Source organism: Micromys minutus, assembly GCF_963924665.1.
Source record: "Micromys minutus genome assembly, chromosome: 10".
NCBI lineage: Eukaryota > Metazoa > Chordata > Mammalia > Rodentia > Muridae > Micromys > Micromys minutus.
The window spans coordinates 22,549,918-22,573,905 of NC_137979.1; the positions used below are offsets into that span (position 1 = coordinate 22,549,918).

The following is a 23,988-nucleotide window of genomic DNA, read 5'->3' on the forward strand; positions in this document are numbered from 1 at the left end:
CCCACAGACTTTTATTATAAAGCAAAGCAAAATTCAAATATTATAAAACAAAAGGAATAACAAAAGAATAACCACACCAAAGTTTATCCAAAATGCTTCTTTATAAATTAGACAGTGCTACCTGTTTTACAGCACGGGTTTAACTTCAGTAGTGTCAGAAGTTGACATGATTCCGGATGTCATTGATTTGCTTCACCATTTCCCTTATGTGCTCACCCCTGCAAAAGCACCAAATGGCTCACTTATGAAAATGAATGAGATGAGCTTTAGTACTGAGTTGTAAGGACCCCCCACCATCCTAGACAGGGTTTCTCTGTGTAGCCCTGGCTGTACTGGAACTTGCGCTATAGACCAGGCTGGCTGGCCTCAAATTCAGAGATCCATCTGCCTCTGCTTGCCGAATGCTGGGATTAAAGGTGTGTACCACCATGCCCAGTGAATTTTAAGAATTTAAACTCTTAAGTGAAAATGACTTTGCTAATACTAAATACCCTGAAAGGTTTCAGGTGGACAACAGTGGTTTTCTGTGTGGTGTTGGGGACTAAACCCAGGACATCAGCCACTGAGCTAAAGCACAGCCCCAGGAACACTGCCAACCATAAGTGGGATGTCTTTGATTATACAACAAAATTATAGGAGAGCCACCACTTTCCATCCCACCATATTCATTTAAGCCTCTGTTTTTTGTGTCCCATTCTGTAAGTAAATGTCTAGACTCAGGATTCTTATCTAGGCAGACAGGCAGCTTTTGGTATGCCGCCAAGGAAAACTTGTTTCAACAGTAGGTGACTGGAAAGCACCAACTTACTCTTCTTTCAGGATGGACTGAATGCACTTTCGCTGGTAGGCGCTGAGAGTAATGGTGGGCTTCTGAGGACTCAGCACTTTTTCCATCTTTCGCTGCTGATAATCTTTTTTCATAGTAACCTCAAGTATCAAACAGAATACAGATATTTTGACTGGGTTGCCACACACTTTTACAGTATCTGTCTTACTGTTCTCATTTTATAAAATGATTTCCTAGATTAGACAGCCTGCATCCATTCTTACCTGTTTGATGGCATTGCCTAGATGTCGAAGTTGGTCAGGTATCAGCTGTAACTCTTTCTTCATGTCTCTCTCACTGTCAGAGAGAACCGGGAGCTGAGTATGAAAACTGTGAAGCACTTTTTTCATCCTTAAGAAAAAGGAAGGAAATGTGAGTAAAGACTGCTAATTATAAGAGAAACAAAGTTCACCAATTCAAGAAGTTGGTGTGAGGGGACAGTATTGCCTTGAATGACACTTAAGAGGGTTGGAGGGTCTATTTACTCTATAGGTGTGTGAACACTGGCAGTAACCAATTACTTAAAAGCATCATCAATTCTGTATGGGCAGGGAACTGGATGCTTCATGGCCCCTGACCTGTTCATGATGTCTTCTTGTTTTTCTCTGGCTTCCTCATATTTGTCAGCTAAGCGCTCAGCCATTTCCCGGAGACTTTTCCTGAAGGAAAAGGACGGTATATGGTGTGGCACAGGAACTGAGGTGCAGTTCGCCCTCTCTGGTTTTGATGCCTACCTCTCCTCTCGACAGTAATTGAGATCTTCCAGTTGTTTCCTCTTTTGGTCACATAATAATTTGACCCTTAAAAAAGAAGCAGTAGTCAAGTTGAAAGGAAAGCCAGGCTTCCATAGATGATTATTGAGCCAACCCCTAGCAAGGACTAGTAGCTGTTCAACACAGGGCACTACCTCCGCTGAATCTCCTCCTTGGCCAGGTCCTGCTTGAGTATGTACTGTTCTCGGAACACCTGGGTGGCTCTGCTGATAAGCTGAAGACACTCCTCAGGAGGGGGAGCCAAATCCTTTTCAGATGATCTTGCAGAACAGTTTCGGTCATTATTCTCATTAGCACGTAAAACACCGAAATAGACAAGTCCTAGACTAGCTGAAGAGATGTGCCAAGTCCCCTCCCACTGCACCACAATAAGGACAGAAAGGACCAAAAGCAATGATAAACACTTGCTAGCAAGTACAAAACCTTAAATTCAATCCCTATTTTAACCAAAAAAACTCCTATCCCGTAAATCCCATACTTGAGAAATGCTGGGTTGGCGGCACTACGTTGCAAGATTCTTTTAATATGCTTCTCAAAGGAGTCTGGAGTTTCAGCCAGAACACGCAGTGGAGACTCTGCCACTTCAGCATCTTCTCGGGTACAGAGCAGGGGAGGAGATGCTGGGTGGACTGTACTTCTGCAAAATAAACAAGCCAGGTCCACAATGGAGTTGTTAGCCACACTCATCCAAAACCTAAGGACCTAAGAACCTAAAAGATACACTGTTTTTGGAAAATAGAAGAACACATGTTCTGTCCTGAAAGGTCATCTTGGGAAACTCTGATCTTGGTATTTGAGCATTTTGACTCAAAATGCATTTTGGACTTAAAATTCTTTTTGAAAAGATCAAGGCAATTAAATCCCTTTTCTTGCAAAGGACTGGAGCCAGAACTACAACACTGACCACTCTTTTTGGGTATGGTTTAGATTTGATAAAAGCTAGTATGGGGCCAAATGACTGCTGTGTATTATTATATTTGCTTCTACGTAATTTGCTTTCTAAAAATTACACTCGAGCAAATATTTCCAAAGGCAATTTCCGAGAAAGCTCAAAGGTCTGTGATCTTTGGCAGCATATAAGTAACATGCTTTGAAGGCACCAATTCATCTTTGAAAGAGCTTTGTATTTTAGGCAGTTGGCAGAAATAATGATTATAAAAATCATCAGATAATTAAGAGTTTTCTCTTCTCTTTGGGACTGATAATTTTATTATCCAAATAGTGTGACTGGCTTTTTAAAACCACTAAAGGTTTGTTTTTACATATTTGTTTTATGTGCACAGCATGGCACAGCACACACATACAAGGTCAGAAGACAGTCTAAAGAGTTTTCTCTATGTCACGTGGGTTCTGGGAATTGCACCCAGGTTGTCAAAAGTCAGTGAGTGACAAGCACTCTTAGCTGCTGAGGCAAATATTTTTCTAGTCTTTCTTTTGTTTAAATTTAAACAAATTAAATTAAATTTAAATTTTTAATAAAATTAAAATCTGGAATTTTAATGTCTTTTTTTTTTTTAAGAAAGCAACATAAAATTTATACTTGTATTATTATTATTTTCTTGTCCAACAGTGTAACTGGTCAATCTTTAAAAAGCATGTAAGGATAGTAACTAAATGCAAACACTTCACACATTTCTGTCAGTATTTGGAAGTACCTGTTCTAAATGGACACCAAGGGACTGGAGGGTCTCATATTTGACACCCCAGTGACTTGATGTTCATGTTTATTTCTACATTTATAAAACCCAACCTTCCAAGGCTGTTGGAAAAGGAAAATGATGATTACAACTTAAATAAACTCAGCTTTATACTGTTTCCTCAGCTTTCATAGTCTGATGTCCCTGAAGTTGGCAGAGAAAGGGACCAAGCAAACCCATAACTTGTATTACTCAGATCAGTAGATCTCTTGGGGCTTCTCTTATGTGTCCAGGAGGGCATACAGGAAAACATCTTCTATCTGAGCCTGACATGCAACAGTCAATTAAATCCAATCACAATAATGTAGTTCAGTGTCTCAATCCTTTGTACTTGGGAGAAAATCTCTAGCTAGGTGCAGGAAATCACAATAGCAATCTCAGATGAGGTAAAGCCTGTTCTAGGTCAGCATAACTGCAGACTGAGACCCTATCTCAAAAACAGAACAGAAAAGCTATGATGCTCAGTTATGAGTGGGCAAAGCCAGCCAAAAAAATTCCACCATGTCTAAAACTAAACTATTCCGAGATGGTGAAGAAAACAAATACTGACTGACTTCAGAAGCCAAACCTTATACCATATAGCATCAAACTAGTTTTTAAGGGCATTTCTCCAGCTTTGATTTGGCAGAATAAAGAGCAATAGGTATGTGGCGAATACAGAATGGGACATACAATAAAGGCCTTATGAGACATTCATAGGTACTGGTGATGCAGATCATTGTGGGCCCCAGGATATCCGGCACGATCCAGAATCCTCGAATTGGAGCTGGTTGCCTGGAGAGAGAGAGAGTCACAGGTAAGTTACTGAGCGGCAAGTGCATCAGAGACAAGCAACTATATGACTGGCCCATGGCCTTTTGGGGCCTGTGACATCCTTACTGTCAATGTAACCACCACAAACATAACCATAACTTGGAAACATAATGTACTTTGGTCAATTTAAACCAAGCTCCCACTTAGCTATCTTATAAGCTGTTTATCAATTACCCAGGCATACACAGCCTGTATGTCTTTCTCTCCACTAACATGTAAGGTCCATCTATCTCAGTGAAGCTATAGGGCCTACAAATTGTTCAGGCACCTAAGTGAACAGGGCTTTGGAATCCAGTGACATACCCAGTGACCCAACACCTGCCACAGGACTTCATTTCATTTGGTGTGCACAGCATTGTTTCCTTCCTATTTCTTTCACCAGAGGTGGGGAAAAACAAGGCTCTCAAATGGAAACTGCTGTCTCCACCAATGTGCTTTGTTAACTGGTCTACACGCCCGTTCTACCTGTGCCTAACCACATTGCTGCACCTTAAGTCAATGCCACCTCTTGTCACATCTGAAGTGTGCCAGTAACTGTAGTTTCAAAGTGTCTTCTCAGATTATAGACAAGCTCATGTTTTGTTCTGTCCATCAAACATTCCCCACTGTGGCTTATGGGAAGCTCACTGTGTCCAGTTGGGCTCCCTTTAATCTGTTAATTTTGTAACAGCAATCTTGTCTTGTACAGTGTATATACAAGAGCTGTTCACACACCTGTCTTTTAAAATAAATTTTATCTAAAAAGAAAAACCTTGCAAATAAACACCACACACTAAAATTAACTAAAATCTATACTTCTCAATGAACGTCTACACAGTTGTCAGTATTTTGTCCCTGTACAAAAAGGTCCATATGTAACCAGTGCAGGTCAGGAAAACTGAGGCTACAGCTCAGCAATGGAATGCGTGCCTGGTATACACAAGGCCCTAGGTTCAACCTTAGAACCTTGAAGAAAAAAGAGGAGGAGGCAACAGCAGCCATAGAAACCTACGTGTCCTTCCTTCATAAAGGTAAACCGCTGGTCCCATCTCACACGGCTATGACCTTGCCTTATATTTTATGTAATCACACATGTGTATGGGTGGTCTGCCTGTGTGTCTCTATATCAAGTGTGTCTGGTGCTGTTAGAGGCCTGAAGAAGGCATCAGAGTCCCAGTTACTGGAGTTACAGAACGGTGTGAGCTGTGGATGACTGGAACTGAGGCTGGGTCTTCTGCTCTTAATTGCAGAGCCATCTCTCCAGCCAAGTAAAGCTATAGTTCCCTGTCCACTTTTTAGCCTGGTACATTTTGCTGTCCTTCCTCAGTCCTTCCAGTATAGTGTGAATAAGAGAGATATGCTACAAAGAAAGCCCTAAATTAGCCTGGAGAATTAAGGGACCTGTTTCTGAAGAAGTAACTTAAGAAAATAAAAATTATCTAAGAGAAGATGACAAGCTGCAGCTGGGGACACAGGTATCTGTGGAGTGGCTATGAAGCACAAGAAAGCTTCAGATAAATACCTGACAACCATAATTCCCTTACAAGGGAACAAGGTCCTTACCTGCATGGCAAAGGCTTTGTACAAAGAATGTGCTCCACAAAGCATTTCTGCTCCGAAGTGAGTTCCTGTAAACTATCCTTATCTTCTTCATCTACAAAAAAAATACATTATACAAATTAATGTACAAAGCTCCAAGTTAAAGTGCTGTCAGTTGTTAAATGTATTTGAGTTCTTGTCTCAGGCACCGCTTTTCAGAGGGTGTCCTTTTCAGACAAAGCCCAGCTGAGCAGCCATTGAAAGCTGCCGACTACTGGGAGAGGGTGAGCCAGTTTTCAAGGTGTGTGGCTCCCCGAGGTGAGCATGTTCTAATGCATGGTACCGCATACATGAGAATATAGGCAGCACAATTTGGACTCAGGCAATTAAAAAGACATAAAGTTGGGAAAGGGCTTGAGAAATGGATCTGAGATGAGTTAAGGGAGAAGATGCATGCATGAGGGAGTGAATATGATCAAAATACACTTGCATGGATGAGTTTCAAAAAATAAATATATTCAAAACAGAAAACACTTCAGTCTGCCATTCAGTATGGTGTTCGCGGTCAGGTTTTCAGACGTTCTTTTAGTATCTTGACAGAATTCCTTTTTAAAACTAGTTTATTGCTGTTTTTCTGTTTTAAGTAGTGTGGAGAATCAGAATCAATTCTACATGCTAGGCAGATGATCTACCATCGAGCTATATTCCAGCCCATTTGATTGTTTTTAACATGAAAAGATGTTAAATATTTTTAATTTTCTTATATATGAAAAGATCATATATCTTTTCCCTTGTATTTTATACTTACGTTAATACATTATGGAGCTGGATATTTCTGGAATAAATACCAGTAAATTTTTTGTCTGTATTTGTCAAACATCCTTGGCTCTAGTTTGTATCTCCTTGGCTTTGGTATCACAGGCTGAGGTAAGAAGTGCTGTCTTTTGGTCTTGGGCAAGTGGCATTCCCGCCTCACATGCCAGTCAGTTCTGAAGTCCATCCATTTCATCTGGGCCTTCTAACCACCCTTACAATTTAAATGTCTATGGGTTTAATAGTAATCTTTGTTTTCTGACTATAGTAAGTTTTTAGTTTTTTGTTCTAGTATTTGGTCTGTCTGGTTAAAAATTCATCAGCTCTGATGATGATCCTTCTAAAGAATGTTTGGTTTCACTGATTCTGTTGTTATCTTCTCCAAACTATGTTTTATCAGAATCTCTGAAACTTACTGGAAAATAGAGAAACTTAGTAACTCACCTGATCCAAGAAATTTGTGCAGTTTGTGAATCCAAGTCAGCCCAATACTGTGCACGCCAGCTTCATGGCTACAGTGGTATCTCGAAGGACACTTGGGATCTGCAAGTGAGATAGATCATCAGAGATACAAAGGTAGCAACTGGGAAACAAAGAATTGACCCCCGTAGCTTACAAACACATGATGATGGAACCAACTGTCTACAGGATTTCCACATCTGTGCCCTGCTGTCAGGGACTTGACAGTTTTTAATCTAAATCCCATTTTCAAATTAAAAACAAGTTGCTTTGGTCATGGTGTCTCTTCATAGCAATGCAACAGTAACTAAGATACGTGTGTATCTGTATAAGGAAACCAAATACCTGACATTACTTCACCTCACTGTGTACTCATCTATCAAGTTCTTAATACTTAATGTTTATATTGCCCAAAACACTAACTAGACATGCTTAGTGATGTTACAGTTTTATTATATAAGCAATATTACTTTCATGTATAATCTGAGATGGCCTTCTGAGTGTTGAGAATAGAGATGTGACCATTGTGCAACTATGAAATCAACTTTTGTTAGGATCAGGAAAAAGTCATTAAACATATGGGTGACACCCACCACAAAGTGGTAAAGTACCTACCATACAGGCCTGATCCTTAGAATCCATGTAAATTGGAAAGAATCAGAGAGTTGTCCTCTGATACCCAAACTTCTCTCTCTCTCTCTCTTGCTTTCTAACTCTAATAAATAAAATTAGGTATGCCATTGGAGCCACAATGAAGATGAGTATGTTAAAACTTGAGTTTGCTTAGGAAAGAATGTACTGTGTAGTAACTAAAAGTCCAAAAAGAATCCAATTAACTTTTCAAAAGAGCTCAGAAATGAACTACATGGTAAGTAACAAGCTACAATGCTATGTTAGTATGAATACCATGGGCAAAAACACCTTACCTCTGTGCAGTTTAATTGGACAGGAAAAGTCAGAAGCAAAGGGATCATCCTCTCCAGATGCCAGTTTCAGGGCAAGCTCTAACTCAACACACTCAAACACGTACAAAGAAGGGATGAGGTCAGCCCTGGGATCCCAAGACTTTTCTAACTGTTAAAAACACAAAGACCAAAAATTCAACCTCTCATGAATTTGAAAATATACACACAAACACAGAAACAAAAAAGAAAGGTCAGATAGTCCTACCCCATCCTTAAACTTCTATTTCCCCTGTTAACCTTAAACAAAAACATCAGAAACCTGGGGAAAAACCAGCTTAGTGGTCCAAAGATGGAGTACAAAGGTCCAAGGACTAGGCTACAGAAGTCAAGCTGGGTGTGGTACATTCCTTTATTACGCAGGTAGCGGAGGCAAAGGCAGACTGATCTCTGTGAGTTCTATGTAGAAAGTTCCAAAAGAGACAGGGCTACACAGGGAGACCCTATTTCAAGAAACAAACAAACAAACAAAAAAAGACTATAGAGGCCCAGAATCACCATTAACAGTGGTGTTAACAAATGAATAGGAAATTGGGTACACATCTGTAATCCTAGCACTCACTGGGCACATTAAAGCAGAAGGATTTCAGTCACAGACCACCTTGGCCTATAACAAGTTTAGGCCAGCCTTAGCCACATAGCAAAACACTGTCTTAAAAACCAAAGAAGAAGAGTATAGAAACAGAGAAATAGTTCAGAGAAATGCTTGCACAGATGTCCTTTTGCTGAACATGTATTTTTTAAAGTAAATTAAAACAAACAAAAAAACGCCTTAAAAGCTTATAAGAAATGTCTAACCTTTTATTTATCATGTACCCATCTACACAATAACCTACCCACGTGTTTTATCTGCAAGTATGTCTGTGTACCACTTGCATGCTCAGTACCCACAGAGGCCAGAATAGAGTATTAAGATGTTCTGGTACTAGAGTTACAGCTGTGCGCTGTGGGTGTTAGGAATTTAACTTGGGTCTTCTTGGAGAGCAGCCAGTGTTCTTATCTTGAGCCCTCTTACCAGCCCCAAGAGCAATCTTCTGGATTCAACTTACTGGTGCGGAGTGTAAACCCTTAATACAAAGGTCAGAAACAAATACAGTTTTATGGACTCTAAATTGGGCAATTTTCTTTCCATTGAACTCTCAATTATTCTTATAAAAATATATAATTACCAAAATAACAGAAGTGCCATGTGTAAGCTAGAATTCCTCATATTAAGCAGTCAAAATGGCCCTCAAAATATACCTATTAAAGATATGAAAACTAGTCTGTTACTTACCGCTTGATCATCTTCTTCTTCTCCCTCTAGTACAACACAGTGGTACAGCATTCCTGACTCAGTCGCAATTACTAAGATGTTGGGAACACAGGGCAAACAGAGTATAGCACAGGCATCGTAACCATAGTTATCCTCAGCTGCAGGATGCATAGGCAGTGGGCCCAACAGCTTCCCAATATTCCCTGGGCTACAGAAAGAATAAAAACAGTATCAGGAAAATGCTCACAGAAGGCAACTGTTCCTACTCTTTTGTTGTAAGACCCCAGGGAGTCTTAGCTCAGGAGCACAACCCACAGAGCACAGTTAGAAGACAGACCCGCTGCAATGGCAAGCGGTTTTATTCCATGTACATGATGTTACTCATCCTCACAGGGAGAGTCAACTCCGAACTCAAAAAGTACACATCTTTTATACTTTTTTGTGCAGGGGTGGGGTGAGGAGGGTCAGCAGTATAATTTTCAGAAGAGGAAAGGAAGGGGGAAGAAAGGGGAAAGAAACTTTGGCAGTAAGGTTGATGACAATTTGCATTCTCCTTGGAATTCAGTACAGGGAGGGGTAGGGGAGCTGTTACTAAAGCAGTCATTTTTGTTTTGTTTTAACTCAGTTTGGTCAGTATAGCTTGGCCTGTCTACTAAAACTGTTTTTACATTTTCAGAAACTTGTTTATATATTTTAAAACTTTGAGGGGTTTTGTCTTTGTTTTGTTTCTCAGAAGTGGGTAATTAGAGCCTAGTTAGCATGAGCTAACTATGACATGTGTCTATCTAGGGTTTTCTAGAAGGCCAGGTGGCTATCAGTCAGTATATTCTGTGTATTTTTTGAGAATTACTCAGGGCCACTGTTTTTATTTGTCAGGCACAGGCGGGATATCACAGCCTTGGGATGACTGGGGACTCTCTAAGTCTGACTTTAACCATTTCTGTGTCTTTAGGGTCTCACATTCTAAGAATGGGGTGTTTTGGAAAAGTCTCAGAGCCCCCCAAAACCTTGTTTTACAGAACTTTTCTTTGATTTTTGCCTTTCTTCAGCTATTGCTACTTCTCATGTCTTTATCCCACTCATATTCCAACAGTGGTGACTCTTGGTCTGAGATCACCTTCCTTGGAAGGAAAACTGTGGTGCCTGAAGAGATTCCAGCTTTTTGCTTTGTTTACTTTTTTCCTTTCAGACAAAGTCCTATGTAATCTAGGTTGCCTTAATTCCTGATCCCAGTCATAGCTTCCAGAGTTAGGATTCTAGGGGAATGCCATTATGCCTTTGAAGACACTGTAGATTATCACACTGCGAGGTTCAGGGGGCATGACAGGCATTTATTGGTAGTGGCTAAGATTGGAGGTTCCATCCCCTGTAATTACTACCAGTACCAGACATATCAGAGACAAAGGGTTGGATAGATGGTTCATTGGTTAAGAGCACTGGCTACTCTTGGGGACCTGGGTTTCACTCCTAACATCCACATGTGGCTCATAAATGTTTGTAGCTCTAGTTCTAGGGGATCAGATGTCTACTTCTGGCCTCTCCCAACACTACATGTGTGTGGTACACATACATATATGTAGGCAAAACACTCATATACATCAAATATAGATAAATCTTCAAAGAAAAAAAACAAAGGTTCCATTACATAGTCTCGGCACGCCTTAAACTCAGGACTGCTATGTCAGCCTTTGACGAGACGGGATCGCTGGCATGTACCACATCAGTCTGGTTTCTATTTCTAACATATCACCGGCAGTACTCTAGCAAAGATCACCTATTACAGTTGCTGAATCCAAAGGTTAACCTAACCTGCTTTATCATTACTAGCTAACTTTTTTTTCTTTTCTTTTTTTTTTTTTTTTTTTGAGATAGGGTCTCTCTACACAGCCTTGGCTATCCTGGAACTCACTCTATAGACCTGTATAGACTAGGTTAGACACAAATCCACAATCTGTCTGTCTGTCTCCCAGGTGCTGGTGTACTCTCTGCCTCTTTCAACAGGTCCTTCCAGAGTGGTGTCTCACTCTTCTCTCGCTTTCTGAGCTCAATAACTAAACCTGAGACCTAAACCAAAAAACAAAACAACCCCCAAAACAAACCCCAACAATAAAAAACAAAACTCAAGATATTTTTTAAAAAGATGTTACAGCTGTATGATTGTCATTTATGGTTTTTATTATATTAAAATACATTTTTAAAAAATGTCAACCCCCACCTCCAGTGTACACTCTGGTCCCTCCCTGTCCTTCTGCTCTGCTTAAAAACCACTTCCCTCTTTCTGAACAGACCTCAGCATCTTCTTTATGGAGGTAACTGGACAGTAAGAATAACTTCAGTTTTTGTTGTTGTTGTTGTTTTTTTTAACCTGAATTTGCTGCTCTAGACCAAGGTGTCAGGTCACTGAACCTTGACTGGCCACTGTGCTTCTTACATACTCCAGTCTAGGAAGCCTTTGTGACTAAAATGGTCTAACTGTCCCCTGATGCTTCATTTAACTTTGCTTAAGACTTGGTAAAGCCCATATACTACATCAGTCCTCTACAAAAATTCTCTAACTCCTATACTCAAAATAGTGTCTATAATGTCTCTTTCCTTTGGGTACTTATTGCATCCCACTACTAAGGAACATAGTCTTCAGTGTTTATACCTGCCTTTTCTTCCACAATTTCAGTATCAGATTACATCTAATACCTACCCATGATGCTGGTTTACATAAGAGAATCAATGCCTTTCAGTTAACTAGACTTTGTGAGCCAAATTTAGTTATCTTAAACTATACTACTTCCTTAAATAAACACGGAAGTAGATAACCAAATAAACTGTACCACTATAATCTGGACCTCAGACACAGAGACGTGGATCTTAGTTCAGCAATGGTGATGCAGACAGGAACAGCAGCCGCTGCCTTCCCTACCTGTGTAACAGGCTGACATAGGTGAGGAAGGTCTCTCCGTTCTCATACAGGATGTACAGTGGATATGCCACTGCTTCTCTGTCTTTCTGTTCAAACATATTCTTTGACACAGTCACAAGTGGCCCAAAGTCAAATGCCACTGCTGTCTCTCCTAGAGATGCTGTATATGCTCTTCTGAGGAGAATTGAAGAAATAGTTAAAAACAAAATTATTATGAATATACAAATTCTTTTAAAAATTAGTGAAAAATTTTAATTTTGAAATAGTTTAAATACGGAAACACAAACAAACCACACACACACACACACACACACACACACACACACACACACACAGAGATAGAAATATAAGAAATGGAAGAAAACATCAAAACTAGATGAATACAAACTTACTCATTCTACACACATTTACCACTTACTATGTGCCATGCGTCATAAGATATACCAGTAAATTAAATAAAGGCTCTGCTCTCTAGTGAGAGAGAAAAAAATAACACATTTAGAAAATGATTTGTTGTTGTTGCTACTTTTGGTGTTATTGAGACAGGTCACACACTATAACACAGATTGACTTAACCTGTTACAATCTTTCTGCCTTGGCCTTCTGAGTGCTGAGATTACAGCCATGTGTCAATTTTCCTGAAATAAAGTGGTGTTAGAGATGGGGAGGGCCTATGGGTGTTGGTAGGAACACTATTTAAAGTAACCTGTATGTCTTGGGAGGAGCTACAGGAGCTACAGTGTGAGAACCTGTCTCAAAAAAAAAAAAAAAAAAAAAAAAAAAGAGCAGGAATTCTGGGGAAAGGTACTTGACTTGTAGAAGTACTTGACTTGACAGTGGTAGAAGTTGAGAACTGAGTTCTTGAAGGAGGCATGAACACACACATGCTTATGTATACCCACACAATAAACGAACATAGAGTCAGACAGGCAGACCCACCGACTGGAATAGGTATGAATGCTTACTCTGTGCCTATATAAATGCTAAGCAATCTTCTTTGCCTGGTACTAGTGTTGGAGTGATGTTTTGGTACCCTGTGTGAAGATGTCTCTGTTCTTCCTTGCCTGCCTATGGTACCTTCTGACTGGTTAAAATAAAAGGCCCATGGCCTAAAGCAAAAGGTAGAATAGTAAGGTGGGACTTCTGGACAGAGAGAAGTCATGTGGACTTAGAAGAAGTCAGACATATGGAACTGAGGAGCCACATGGCAGAACCTAGATTAGTATACATAGTAATCCAGTTACAAGCTAGTGGGAAATGAGCCTGGCATAAGGCCTAGGCATTCATCGGTAAGTATAAAGCCTCCATGTCATTATTTGGGGATCTGAGGTAGGCATAGAAAAGGTTGATATAATTACATACTAGGGGTTGAACATTGGGCCTAGTGCATGTTAGGTCAGCACTCTACCTAACTTTATTCTATAACTATAACTGTACATATACACTTACACACAAAGCTATTTTCGAGATTGCTGAGCACTTTCTTTATTTCTTAAAGATTTATTTATTTTATGTATATGAGTACACTGTAGCTGTCTTCAGACACACCAGAAGAGGACATCAGATCTCATTACAGATGGTTGTGAGCCACCATGAACTCGGGACCTCTGGAAGAGCAGTCAGTCCTCTTAACCACTGAGTCATCTCTCCAGCCCTGTTGAGCACTTTCTAATGAATGATTCATTTCACTCTGTGCATCCCAAATAAATGAGCTCTGCCAATTTTTTTTTTACATTCATGGAATATAGTTAACAGAAATGAAGATTAGAATAACTAGAAAACTTTCTGATATGACAAGGCAGGCAAGTGGTAAAAGCTTGATTGGAACTAGGTGGTTTGATTGATGCCAGAACAGAGATTTGTTTTTGTTTTTTTGAGAATGTGTCTCCCTGCATAACAGAGCACTGGCTGTCCTCAGGGATCAAAGGTGTGTGGCAGAGTTCTTATCACTATATTTGCTCTACTGCCACCCGTCCCCCCTAAACACACACACACTGTGCTGGGATTAAGAGTGCCTCTGTGCCTGGCTTTTCTGATTATCTTGTGCTCCTAGCTTCTCTTTTAAGAACAGAGACACAGGGTACTGAAACATCACTCCAACAGTAGTACCAGGAAAAGGAGATTGCTTAGCATTTATATAGACACAGAGTAAGCATTCATACCTATTCCAGTCGGTGGGTCTTTCTCTCTGACTCTATGTTTGTTTACTGCGTGGGTATACATAAGCTCATATATATACTGTGCCTATCAAAAACAAACAAAAACCACCTACCACCCAACTAGGTTAGCTCCAGAGACTATAAGACAGAAAATACTCTGACTCAAGAGGATGACCTCTGAGCCAGATCCTGCCCATTATGGAAATGATGCATTAGAATTTAAGCTGGCACCTTATTTCTTCACACCATTTAAGTAAACTTTCAGTGTTGGGACAGCCAGGGAGTAAACACTTCCAGGTTATAAGCTTATGGTAAGCAATCATCAATGATGAAAGAAAGCAACATGACTGTAAGACAGGAAGAAACCAACATGGATCTAAACATGTCACCATCACTCCCACTAGGACTTCCAAGTACTCAAACTATCAAATACAGAATAAAGATGCCTAAAATACTCAAGAGTTATAACAAAAACTCAACATTAAGATAACTAAATGAAAATTCCAGAAATATTGGCACCAGCTTTCATTCTAACCATATATACTACATGTGACCATGTGCCGTGTTCATCAGAAAGACTGATCAGGAGGCCAGAGGATTTGGTTTTGAAATTCAAAGGATGATTCCATCTGTGGTTAAGAATAGGACATATAGTAGAAAAGGAAAAAAAAAGAAGAAGAAGCCAGGAGCACAAGACAATCAGAAAAGCCAGGCACAGAGGTACATACTCTTAACCCCAGCACTTGGGGGCAGAGGCAAGTACATCTCTCTGTGAGTTTGAGGTCACTCAGTGAGTTCCAGGACAGCCAAGGCTATGTAGAGAGATCTTGTCTCAACAAAACAAGACACCTGTTAATTAGAAGGACTCGGTCTATTCTATTCCAGAGCTGAGAGTTTGGGAATGAGCTTTACCCACACAGAGTATACTGGTAAGTCTCTAGCCCAACACTTGGTCATTTTTAGAACTGTTCAAATTTTATTATGTATTGTTTCTGCCAATCATATTTTAGAATTATCTCAAAAAGAGATCATGCTGTTAGTTACAGTGACATCTACACTTGTGACTTCTTGTTATAATACCACAAGTATTCTAAAACTCACCTCTGGAGATTCTGGTAGTTACTGGTAAAATAGCATTTATAGTCTCTATAAACTCAGTATTTTGTGACACAAATAAAAACTTACCCTTTATTGAGTATTAAACTTTCCTCTTCTGCTTCTGAAAGTACAATCACCTTAGTGGGTGTCTGAGGTTCACGGAGAGAGTAAATTCTAGGAAAAAAAAAGTTCTTTTGAAGCCAGTTAGGGTAGTAGCTCACACTAATTCTATCACTTGGGAGGCTGAGGCAAGAGGACCATCAAGTTACAAGCTACACAGGTTACAGAGAAGTATGGCTTACAGAGTAAGACACTATCTTAACAAAATAGAAGTTTTCTTTCATTTCCAAGAAAAGGAACCCCTTCCCCCATGTCCTCAGTTCTTAAGGGTTTTCCTAACAGGGCTGGAGACAAGACTCAGCAGTTAAGAGCACTTGATGGTCTTGTAGAGGACCCAGGTTTGATTCCCAGCACCTACATGGAAGCTCACAGATGTAAGGAATCCTTCCTCTTCTGACCTCCTTGGGTACCAGGCATACATACAGTATACATACACACAGGCAAAACACTCACACACATAAATCTAAAATAAATTTTAAGAGAATTTTTAAAATCTCAAATCACCAGTTTTTAAATCACCTCTTTGTCAAATACCTGCCTATTCCTGGCAATGCTTCTTATTTCCTGTTTAACTATGTAAGAGGGAGGTTTATGACCTGAAGAAATGTTATCTTTAGCAACATTTTTTTGTGGGGGGAGAGATGGGTAACAGTGTTGGGGGTGGAACCCCAGGCCTCAACCATAAGTCTTTGACCACTGAGCTACATTTCCCACCACATTTATCAAAACCCTAAGGCAGCTACTGCTTATGATTGCACCTCCATCCTTTCATCTAGAGATCCTCGTCTGTCATCTCATTGTGGCTCTGAGCCTGCCAGTTTCCCTTCAATCATATTATATGTCTTTTGTCTGCTAGACACAAAACTGCACAAAGCAGCAGCCATATCTTAGTGTTTTACATATCAAATATTCAGCAGACTGAGTGGCATTTAACATGAAATCTGTAAGATGCTTGTTACAAAAAGATTCAATATCATGTCATCCCTATCTTCTCAAAGAGCAGCGTAAGAGTGAACTGTTAGCCAGGGAGAGGCAGGCAGTTCTCAGTTCTAGGCCAGCTTGGTCTACAGAGCAAGTTCAAGGACAGCCAAAACTATACCAGAGAAACCCTGCTTCAACACCTACCCCCCGTACCCCCAAAAAAGAGTGAATTTTTTTTAACCAAAATAATTTTAATTTAAAACAACTTATTTTAAATTGTGTATAGGTATGTGTTCTTGAAAGCCAGAGGTGTCTGATTTCCTAGAGCTGGAGCTTCAAGCAGTGTGAGCTGCTAAACACGGGTGCTAAGAAATGAACATGCTCTTATGACCTCTAAGCCGTCCCTCCAGCTCCTTTATTTCATAGCATATATGGCTCTGGTTAAAGATGAAAAAATATTCAAAATAAATACTAGTACTGTCACTAATCAGCCACTTGTCTCTTTCCATTAAGTGTTTAAATTTTTATTCCATTATCAGTAACATTTTACCTTCATGGCTAGGTATGAATTTTACCTCACATGCCTTTAACCCCAGCAGTCAAAGGCAGAGACAGGTGGATCTCAGTGAGTTAGGGGCCAGCCTGGTCTGTGAGTGAGTTATATAGGACAGCCAAGGCTAAAAATAGTGAGACCCTGTCTCACATAAACAAAAACAACCCAAAAGTTACATAAATATTTCTTTAGCAAGAGCTCTTTGAAAATTTAATCTGAATAAATATATTCATTATAGTCTCTTTAGGCACATACAAATATTGTTGACACATAAACACTGTTGGCAAATAGTAAAGGAAGTAAATGCAGCTAAGCAACCAACGCCAACAAGGCCCAAGGCTTAGGAAGAGAGGATCAAGACGCCAAATTTTAAACATAACCCTTGCTATGTGGGGCCAGACAGCTTTATAGCTTTAGGCTATATCCCCCACTTCTTTTTCTAGCATGTACAAAAGATGTTAAAATAATAGCATATCAAGGAGTCCTTGGTAGTACAGAGTAAGGTTTGAAATGGGATAATTTCGTTTCCTCTTTGTTAACTCCAACTACAAACCTAAGTAGGTGACAAGAAAGAGTGAGAAAATGAAGCAGTATCTGTAATCAGAACTGGTGTTTACGTTTAATAAACTAAAAAAGTGGAAGAAACCTATTGGTCATCAAAGAAATTCTCAGGTGAATCTGCCATGTCAGAGCTGGGGGTCTAAGGTGTCCATTTTTCTACAAATTTTAAAGGTGACATGCTAAGGCATCATAAGAAAGCTTGAAAGGACTACATCTACTTTTCTGCAGCTCTTGGAGGAAAACAAAGGCACTGGTATGGGTCCATATGAAAACTCATAAAAGGAAAGTCAGAGTGGCTCAGCAGGTAAAGGCTCCTGGCACCATGGCAATCTGAGCTCAATCCTCAAGACCCACATGATAGAAGGAGAGAATCAAGTTCTGTAAGCAAGTTGTTCTTTCACCTTCAAACGTGGCCGTAGTAGATGTGAGCGTACACACGTGAGCAAGTGAGTGAACCATCTTAAATGCAATTTTTAAAAAAGAACACAGGATATAGCAAGTTTGAGAATCTTCCACCTTGAGGGCCTAGATCACAAACAACAGATAGAAGACAGTGGGATGCAGACATCCTCAATGACAAGAGAGTTGGGAAGTAAACAATGTGCTCTAGCACACACCAACTGTGCACTGACACCATACTTATTGAGATCATAAGCAATGGACGGGACAGGATTAAACCAAGGTCGGGTGTCACACTCATTGCTAACAGGTATCCTGGAGGAGCGGAGAGGAAGAGTGCAGTCCTACACTTTACCATGTAACGCAGAACGTGCTGTACTGTCCATCACTGTAATGCACAGCACATCCTGTGCTGAAGAAGAAAAACTCAGTTTGCCGCTCCACTCTTCAGTCCCCTTAAGACCCAGTTTTGACCCAAGAAATGGTCACATATATGGTTTTGAAAGTATCTTCAGATCAGAGTTTTAAACGGAAGACATTTAGCTTTTTGTTTTGTTTGAGATAGGGTCTCAGTATGTAGCCCAGGCTGGTGGAGAACTCCCAGAAATCTGCCTGCCTCTATCTCCTGAGTGCTGGGATTAAAGACTTGTACCACCCTGCTAGGCTCTAGACAATGTTATTTTTTTTTTGTTTTGTGACAGTCTCTCTGTATAGCCCTGAATGTCCTGGAACTCAGAGGTCTGCCTGCCTCTGCATCCCAAGTGCTGGGATTAAAGGCATAAGCCACCACTGCCACCCATCAATAACACTAGTTTTAATAAATAAAAATAAGCAGAAAGCTATGAAATCTGTTTAAGATGCCATTAAGGGTTCAACAATCAGCCCTCAATCATTCAGCAGGGAGAGAATTTTAGTAAAAGCTGTAATTAGAAAACAGAAAACTGAGCCAGGCATGGTGGCACATGCCTTTAATCCCAGTACTAGGAAGGCAGAAGCAGGTGGATCTCTGTAAGGTGAAGTCCAGCTTTGCCCACACAGTGAGACAATATATCAAGGGGGAAAAATAATGCTTTTATAATAGGCAATGAGATAAAAACATCACAACACTCAGTGACTTACGTTATCCTGAGCAATTATTCAGTATACAAGTAGTAAGGCATCCACAAGCTATACCTAGGTAAGGGAAAGGTCACCTTATCACGTTGTCAGACGTCAGCAGCACTATGTGGGGATCCAGCATCTCACTTGGATACCATGCAGCATGCTTCAGGGTCAGAGAGGTAGAGCTGGTGAAAAACCTCTCAGCAATTGGGGTGGTGCTGGAATAGACAATTTTCAAGAACACTTGTTTGTAGAATTTGAATGGAACATGTTCAAACCTATCTTAACACTGTTCCTTTTCTTCTCATAAGACATTCTGCGAGCATTCAAAGAAACTATCCAAAAACCAAAGTGTAAATATTTCCTACACTACAGCAATTTATTTTATATATTTCTGTTTTGCTGGTTCAGATAGTATCTTGCTATACAGCCTAGATGAGGCCTGTCCCTCACAATGTAGCCCAGGCTGGCCTTAAATACACAGCAATCCTTCTGGCTCAGCATCCTGAGGGCTGGGATTACATTGTGTATCACTACACCCAGTTTTGTGTTTCGATACTGACCCTTGTTTGGTCCTTTTACTAATTAATGAAGTAAGGAAACTATGAGGGCAGATACTATGAAGATTATTCTGAAAATTAAGAAACAGTGACCTGAACACTAGTAAGCAATTTAAGCAGACTCTCCTTAAGATATAGAGGGAGAGCTAAATCTAGGTTTCTGCCTTATACCCTTCTCAGTAGACTTTTTATATTCCCATTTTCCTTGATTTTATTTATTTTTAAATATTTGTGTGTGTGTGCATAAAAATAAAACTGAAAGCTGGGCTAAGCACACACTTCTGCAGTCCCATCACCTTCAGCCTGCAAGTCACAGGTTCACGCCTGTGCTGGAGGAAGCAGAGAAGGGCTGCTAGTTGGCACACTTTGTTTCACTAAGTATCAAGACCCACATATTTTGTTTTTTTTTTAAACTTTGAAGTAGCACAAGCCTTACTGTAGACTTTTGTTTTCTTTCTGTGATTGAATACCTGGCAGTCTGTCCAACTGCTATACTTCTTAGGGCATGAGCAGTTCATGGTACGTTTATGATGTCATAGCACAAACTACAAAGACCAGAAAATGGCTTGACATATATTTTTGTAAAAACAAGGAACTGATATTCTCTTAAATAAAAATATTAACACAGTAGTCTTAAGAAATAATAACAGCATAGGCTGGGAAGGTGGCTCAGCAGTTCAGAATACCTGCTGCTTTTATAAGGACCCAGAACTGGCTTCTAGCACCCTCATGGCAGCTCACAACCATCTCCAGGTCCTGGGGATTCGACACTCTCTTCTTGCTGTCCAGGCACACAAGCACTGTACTTACTAAGTGAAGGCAAAACACTCATACACTGGAGAGATGGCTCGGTGGTTAGAGCACTTACTGTTCTTCAGAGGTCCAGAGTTCAATTCCCAGCAACCACATGGTGGCTCACAACTGTATGGGATCTGTAATGGGATCTGATGCCTTCTTCTGGTGTGTCTGAAGACAGCTACAGTGTACTCACATACATAAAATAAATAATTCTTTAAAAAAATATAGTAAGAAAGAACTTTTTTTTTTAAATTTATAAAAGGACAATAGTACCACAGTATGCAGGACCATACAAATGCTCAAATATTTCAACAGTAGCACCCTAAATACATTTCAACTACTTCTGGTCTTAGCAACTTACACAGATAAACACTAAATGGAAATACAACTTACCTACAATTCACAGTTGCTTTTCCGCCTTCAAACTCAGAGTCTTTCCCCCATCTCTGAGGTAACTCCAATGCCATAAGTCCTCTTGTCCCTATAAGTGCTACATGGTGTTGTGTTGGACTTAACAGGACTTGATGAATTTCAAACAGGGGTGGATTAATGCAAAGTAATCTCTGAAAATTAAAGCCATTTAGTAAAAATAGTTAATTTTAATATGAATATATTTGAAGTTGCTTGAAAACATAATCACATTTTCTTTTCCTAAAGTTATAAAGTAATAGTATTCTGGACACGTACTAATTGTGTCAATCACTGATTACTCTCCAAGAAATAGCTCTAGGTACTAGATAGATGACTTAAGCCCTAAAAGCACTTGCTCTCTTGCAGAGGACCTGAATTTGGTTCTCAGCATCCATATTCTTGGCTAATACTGTTTATAACTATAGTTCCAGTATATGAGACACCCTCTTCTGGCTTCTGGGAGCACCTGTATCTTCTCTCTCTCTCTCTCTCTCTCTCTCTCTCTCTCTCTCTCTCTCTCTCTCTCTCTCTCTCACACACACACACACACACACACACCCTCCAGGACATGGTGGTTTTAGAACCTCTGGCTTCTTTGTGTACCAGGCACACAGATATTATATGCACTCATTTGCAGGAAAACACGCATACCCAGAAAATTAAAAAACAAAAACAAAATCTTAAAAAGAAAAAAAAACCTAGAGAAATTACCCCTGATCTTGTGGCCAGGGAACAAAGGAATGTTTTCTGTAGTTCCACAACACAACTCTGGATAATACCATAGGTCTTAAACATTCTAAATGCTCTTTTAAACTTTTACCTGACATAACCTAGTAGGCACTACTTGAGATTTGTCTTCTCTGTGTTCCTGGCATCAAACAGACTCCTGACACCTAGTAAATAAACTCAGAAGTATTAAAAGATAACAGTCTTAGTTTCAGGCCACCCAAGGATACAAGTAAGGTCCCTAGATTAGCTTCAAGAGCTTTGCAGCAAGCAGAACTGCTTCATCTATGTGGACTTAATAAAAGAGTGTTATTTTAAGGGAGTCTCAATAATTTGTCATAGCATCATATACCCTCAAAAATACTCTCCCAATGGTACTTACTATTTCTTTTCTTATGACCACTTTAGATTTCTATTTTCTCTTTACTCTTAGTAAATAATGATGAGACTGTCAATATATTATTTACCTTAGTATGGAGAATTAAGCTAAGCCAAAATCCTTTTAAATAAGGTTTTCTTTTGAATATAGTGCTATTTCTAATTGCTTTTCTATCTGTAGGCCCTATGTCTTTAAATGCCCATTGGTAGCAGAGCTGGGCAGTAGCTCTCGGCAGGACTCTCCAGAGCTGTCAATGAGGTCAGCCTGCTCTACAGAGTGAGCAGACCAGGGCTGATGACCCTGTCTCCACCCTGCCCTGCACCCCCACCAAAGCAAGTCACAAATATTACAGAGCTCTTGCATGCTCTAGGTTTATGTCAGGTGCTGGACATAAAAAGAATAAAGTAGACCTAGTCTCTGTTTTGGCGTTTACAAATGAGACAATTATTACTCATAATTATTACTGCATCGAATGCTACATAGCAATGAAACTGCTATTAACTGAAACTGAACACAGCATGTTGGATCCAGGTGTCCACCCGGACTCAGGCTGGGGCACTGCTTACAATCAGGAGCTTGTGGCCAGTCTGGTAACATAGGATTGTCACATACATGCACTCTCTCTGTCTCACTCACAGGCTGGCCTGACTCAGACCCGTGATCTCAACATTTAGAGACTGGGGCAGGAGTTCCTGGCTAGCCTGGGCTACATAGTGCTTCCAGACCAGTTTAAGCTACACACTGGGATGGACCATTCTCTAAAAATCAAATGAAAAGAAACAATTAGCTGAAATCATCTGAGTTTCTGATAGTTAATGGAAATTTTACAGCAGGTAGATGTGTAAACGCTGACCTAGCTTTTCAACAGCACTGGCTGTACCTTGCATCAAATCTAACAAGAACTGGTCCAGGGCACACAGCAGATCTCATCCATACACTGGAATGAAATGCCACATTTTTGTGTTTGTTTGCTTGTTCCTTTTTTCTTTCTCTTTTTGAGACAGGGTCTAAGTAGTCCTTGAACTCACTATCTAGATCAGGATGGCCTCAAACTCAAAAAGCTCTTCCTGCCTCTGCTACCGTAGTGATGGGATTAAAGACCTGTATCACCTGTCCTGGCTTTAAAAAAAAAAAAAAGTCTTCACCAGAGAACCACAAAGGAACACTTCAGTAAAGTAATGATTGGTCACAGCAAGTGTAGAATACATTCTGACTATATCCACTTTCACACGCCATTCGTTTGCTTGCCAATACCAAAAAGGACCTTGCTCAGAATTCGAACTCCGGTGCTTCCCCTAGGGAAGCTAGAGGTGTGTGCTGGTGTTCAGGTCCCAGCATTGCAACAAACAAACCAGTTAGAACCCAAAGGAGCAAAAAGCAGAAACAGAAACAGGACTCCCTTTTTCATGTCAGGCAGGCAATTTGGTCCTTTTAAATCTGTCTTAAAGCTTACAATAACCCAAAAGGTTGGGTCACATCTTTAAACAGGGTTCTTTTGGCCAAAGTTTTATCCTGCTGTTTTCTTCAGAGCGTCGATCATTTTATTATTTCACGGCCCTCTCCTCTCTCCCAGACACTCAGAACACCAGCACCTCTGAGTGTCTGGCAGTGACCGAGACAATAAACCTGATTCGGAGGAATAAAAATATGAAAGATGGACCTTTCCACTCGAAGTAGCGCGTCCCCAAAAGACGCCTGCTCAAGTCCGTTAACACACCCACAGAGAGACAAACAGTCAAGATGGGAAGAGAACCAAAAGGCTGAGTGCTTTCAGGATGGACCCACGCACCTGATACTGGGAGAGAGGGGGCTCCACGCCGCCGCCGCTGGGGCCTCGAAGGCGAACCACCAAAAAGGCGCTGCCTTCTGCGTCCCACAGGAACAGTTCCCCTCCGAGGCCGAAGACCAGGTTTTTCGTCGGCAAATGCGGCGGCAGAGGCGGGCACAAGGGTGAAGTCGGAGCCGCTGGTTTCTCCGCTTCGGCTGGACTCTGGTTTTTCAGACCCTCGCGGAGCCGCAAGAACACAACGTGGTTAGGAAGCCAGCTCTGCCACAGGTCCCCATCGCCCATACACCCTGCGGCAGCCGCCATCTTGGACCAACAGCTCTCGACTGAGGGGCGTGGGGGGGGGGGGAACTCAGCCCGCTGCTGCGCGTAGCCAATCCGCGGCC

General features: G+C 40.6%; 1 protein-coding gene across 2 annotated transcripts; it reads right to left on the reverse strand.

Annotated features, from left to right (window-relative positions):
• Window positions 1-81: 81 nt before the first annotated feature.
• On the reverse strand, window positions 82-23,908 carry NUP88 (nucleoporin 88; the record flags this gene model as incomplete). 2 transcript variants are annotated; one of them, XM_080922629.1, is made up of 17 exons in its annotated part: window positions 82-218; window positions 809-927; window positions 1,051-1,177; window positions 1,405-1,485; window positions 1,561-1,626; window positions 1,734-1,859; window positions 2,078-2,236; window positions 3,969-4,070; window positions 5,652-5,742; window positions 6,885-6,983; window positions 7,826-7,973; window positions 9,138-9,324; window positions 12,031-12,201; window positions 15,375-15,461; window positions 19,035-19,160; window positions 20,694-20,863; window positions 23,606-23,908. In XM_080922629.1, the coding sequence occupies 17 exons, from the start codon at window positions 23,906-23,908 to the stop codon at window positions 155-157; spliced, it is 2,226 nt and encodes a 741-aa protein (XP_080778755.1). In that variant the 3' UTR covers window positions 82-154. The 2 variants fall into 2 exon arrangements, with proteins under 2 accessions (XP_080778755.1, XP_080778754.1); XM_080922628.1 differs by having other exon boundaries at window positions 12,031-12,204.
• Window positions 23,909-23,988: the final 80 nt, after the last annotated feature.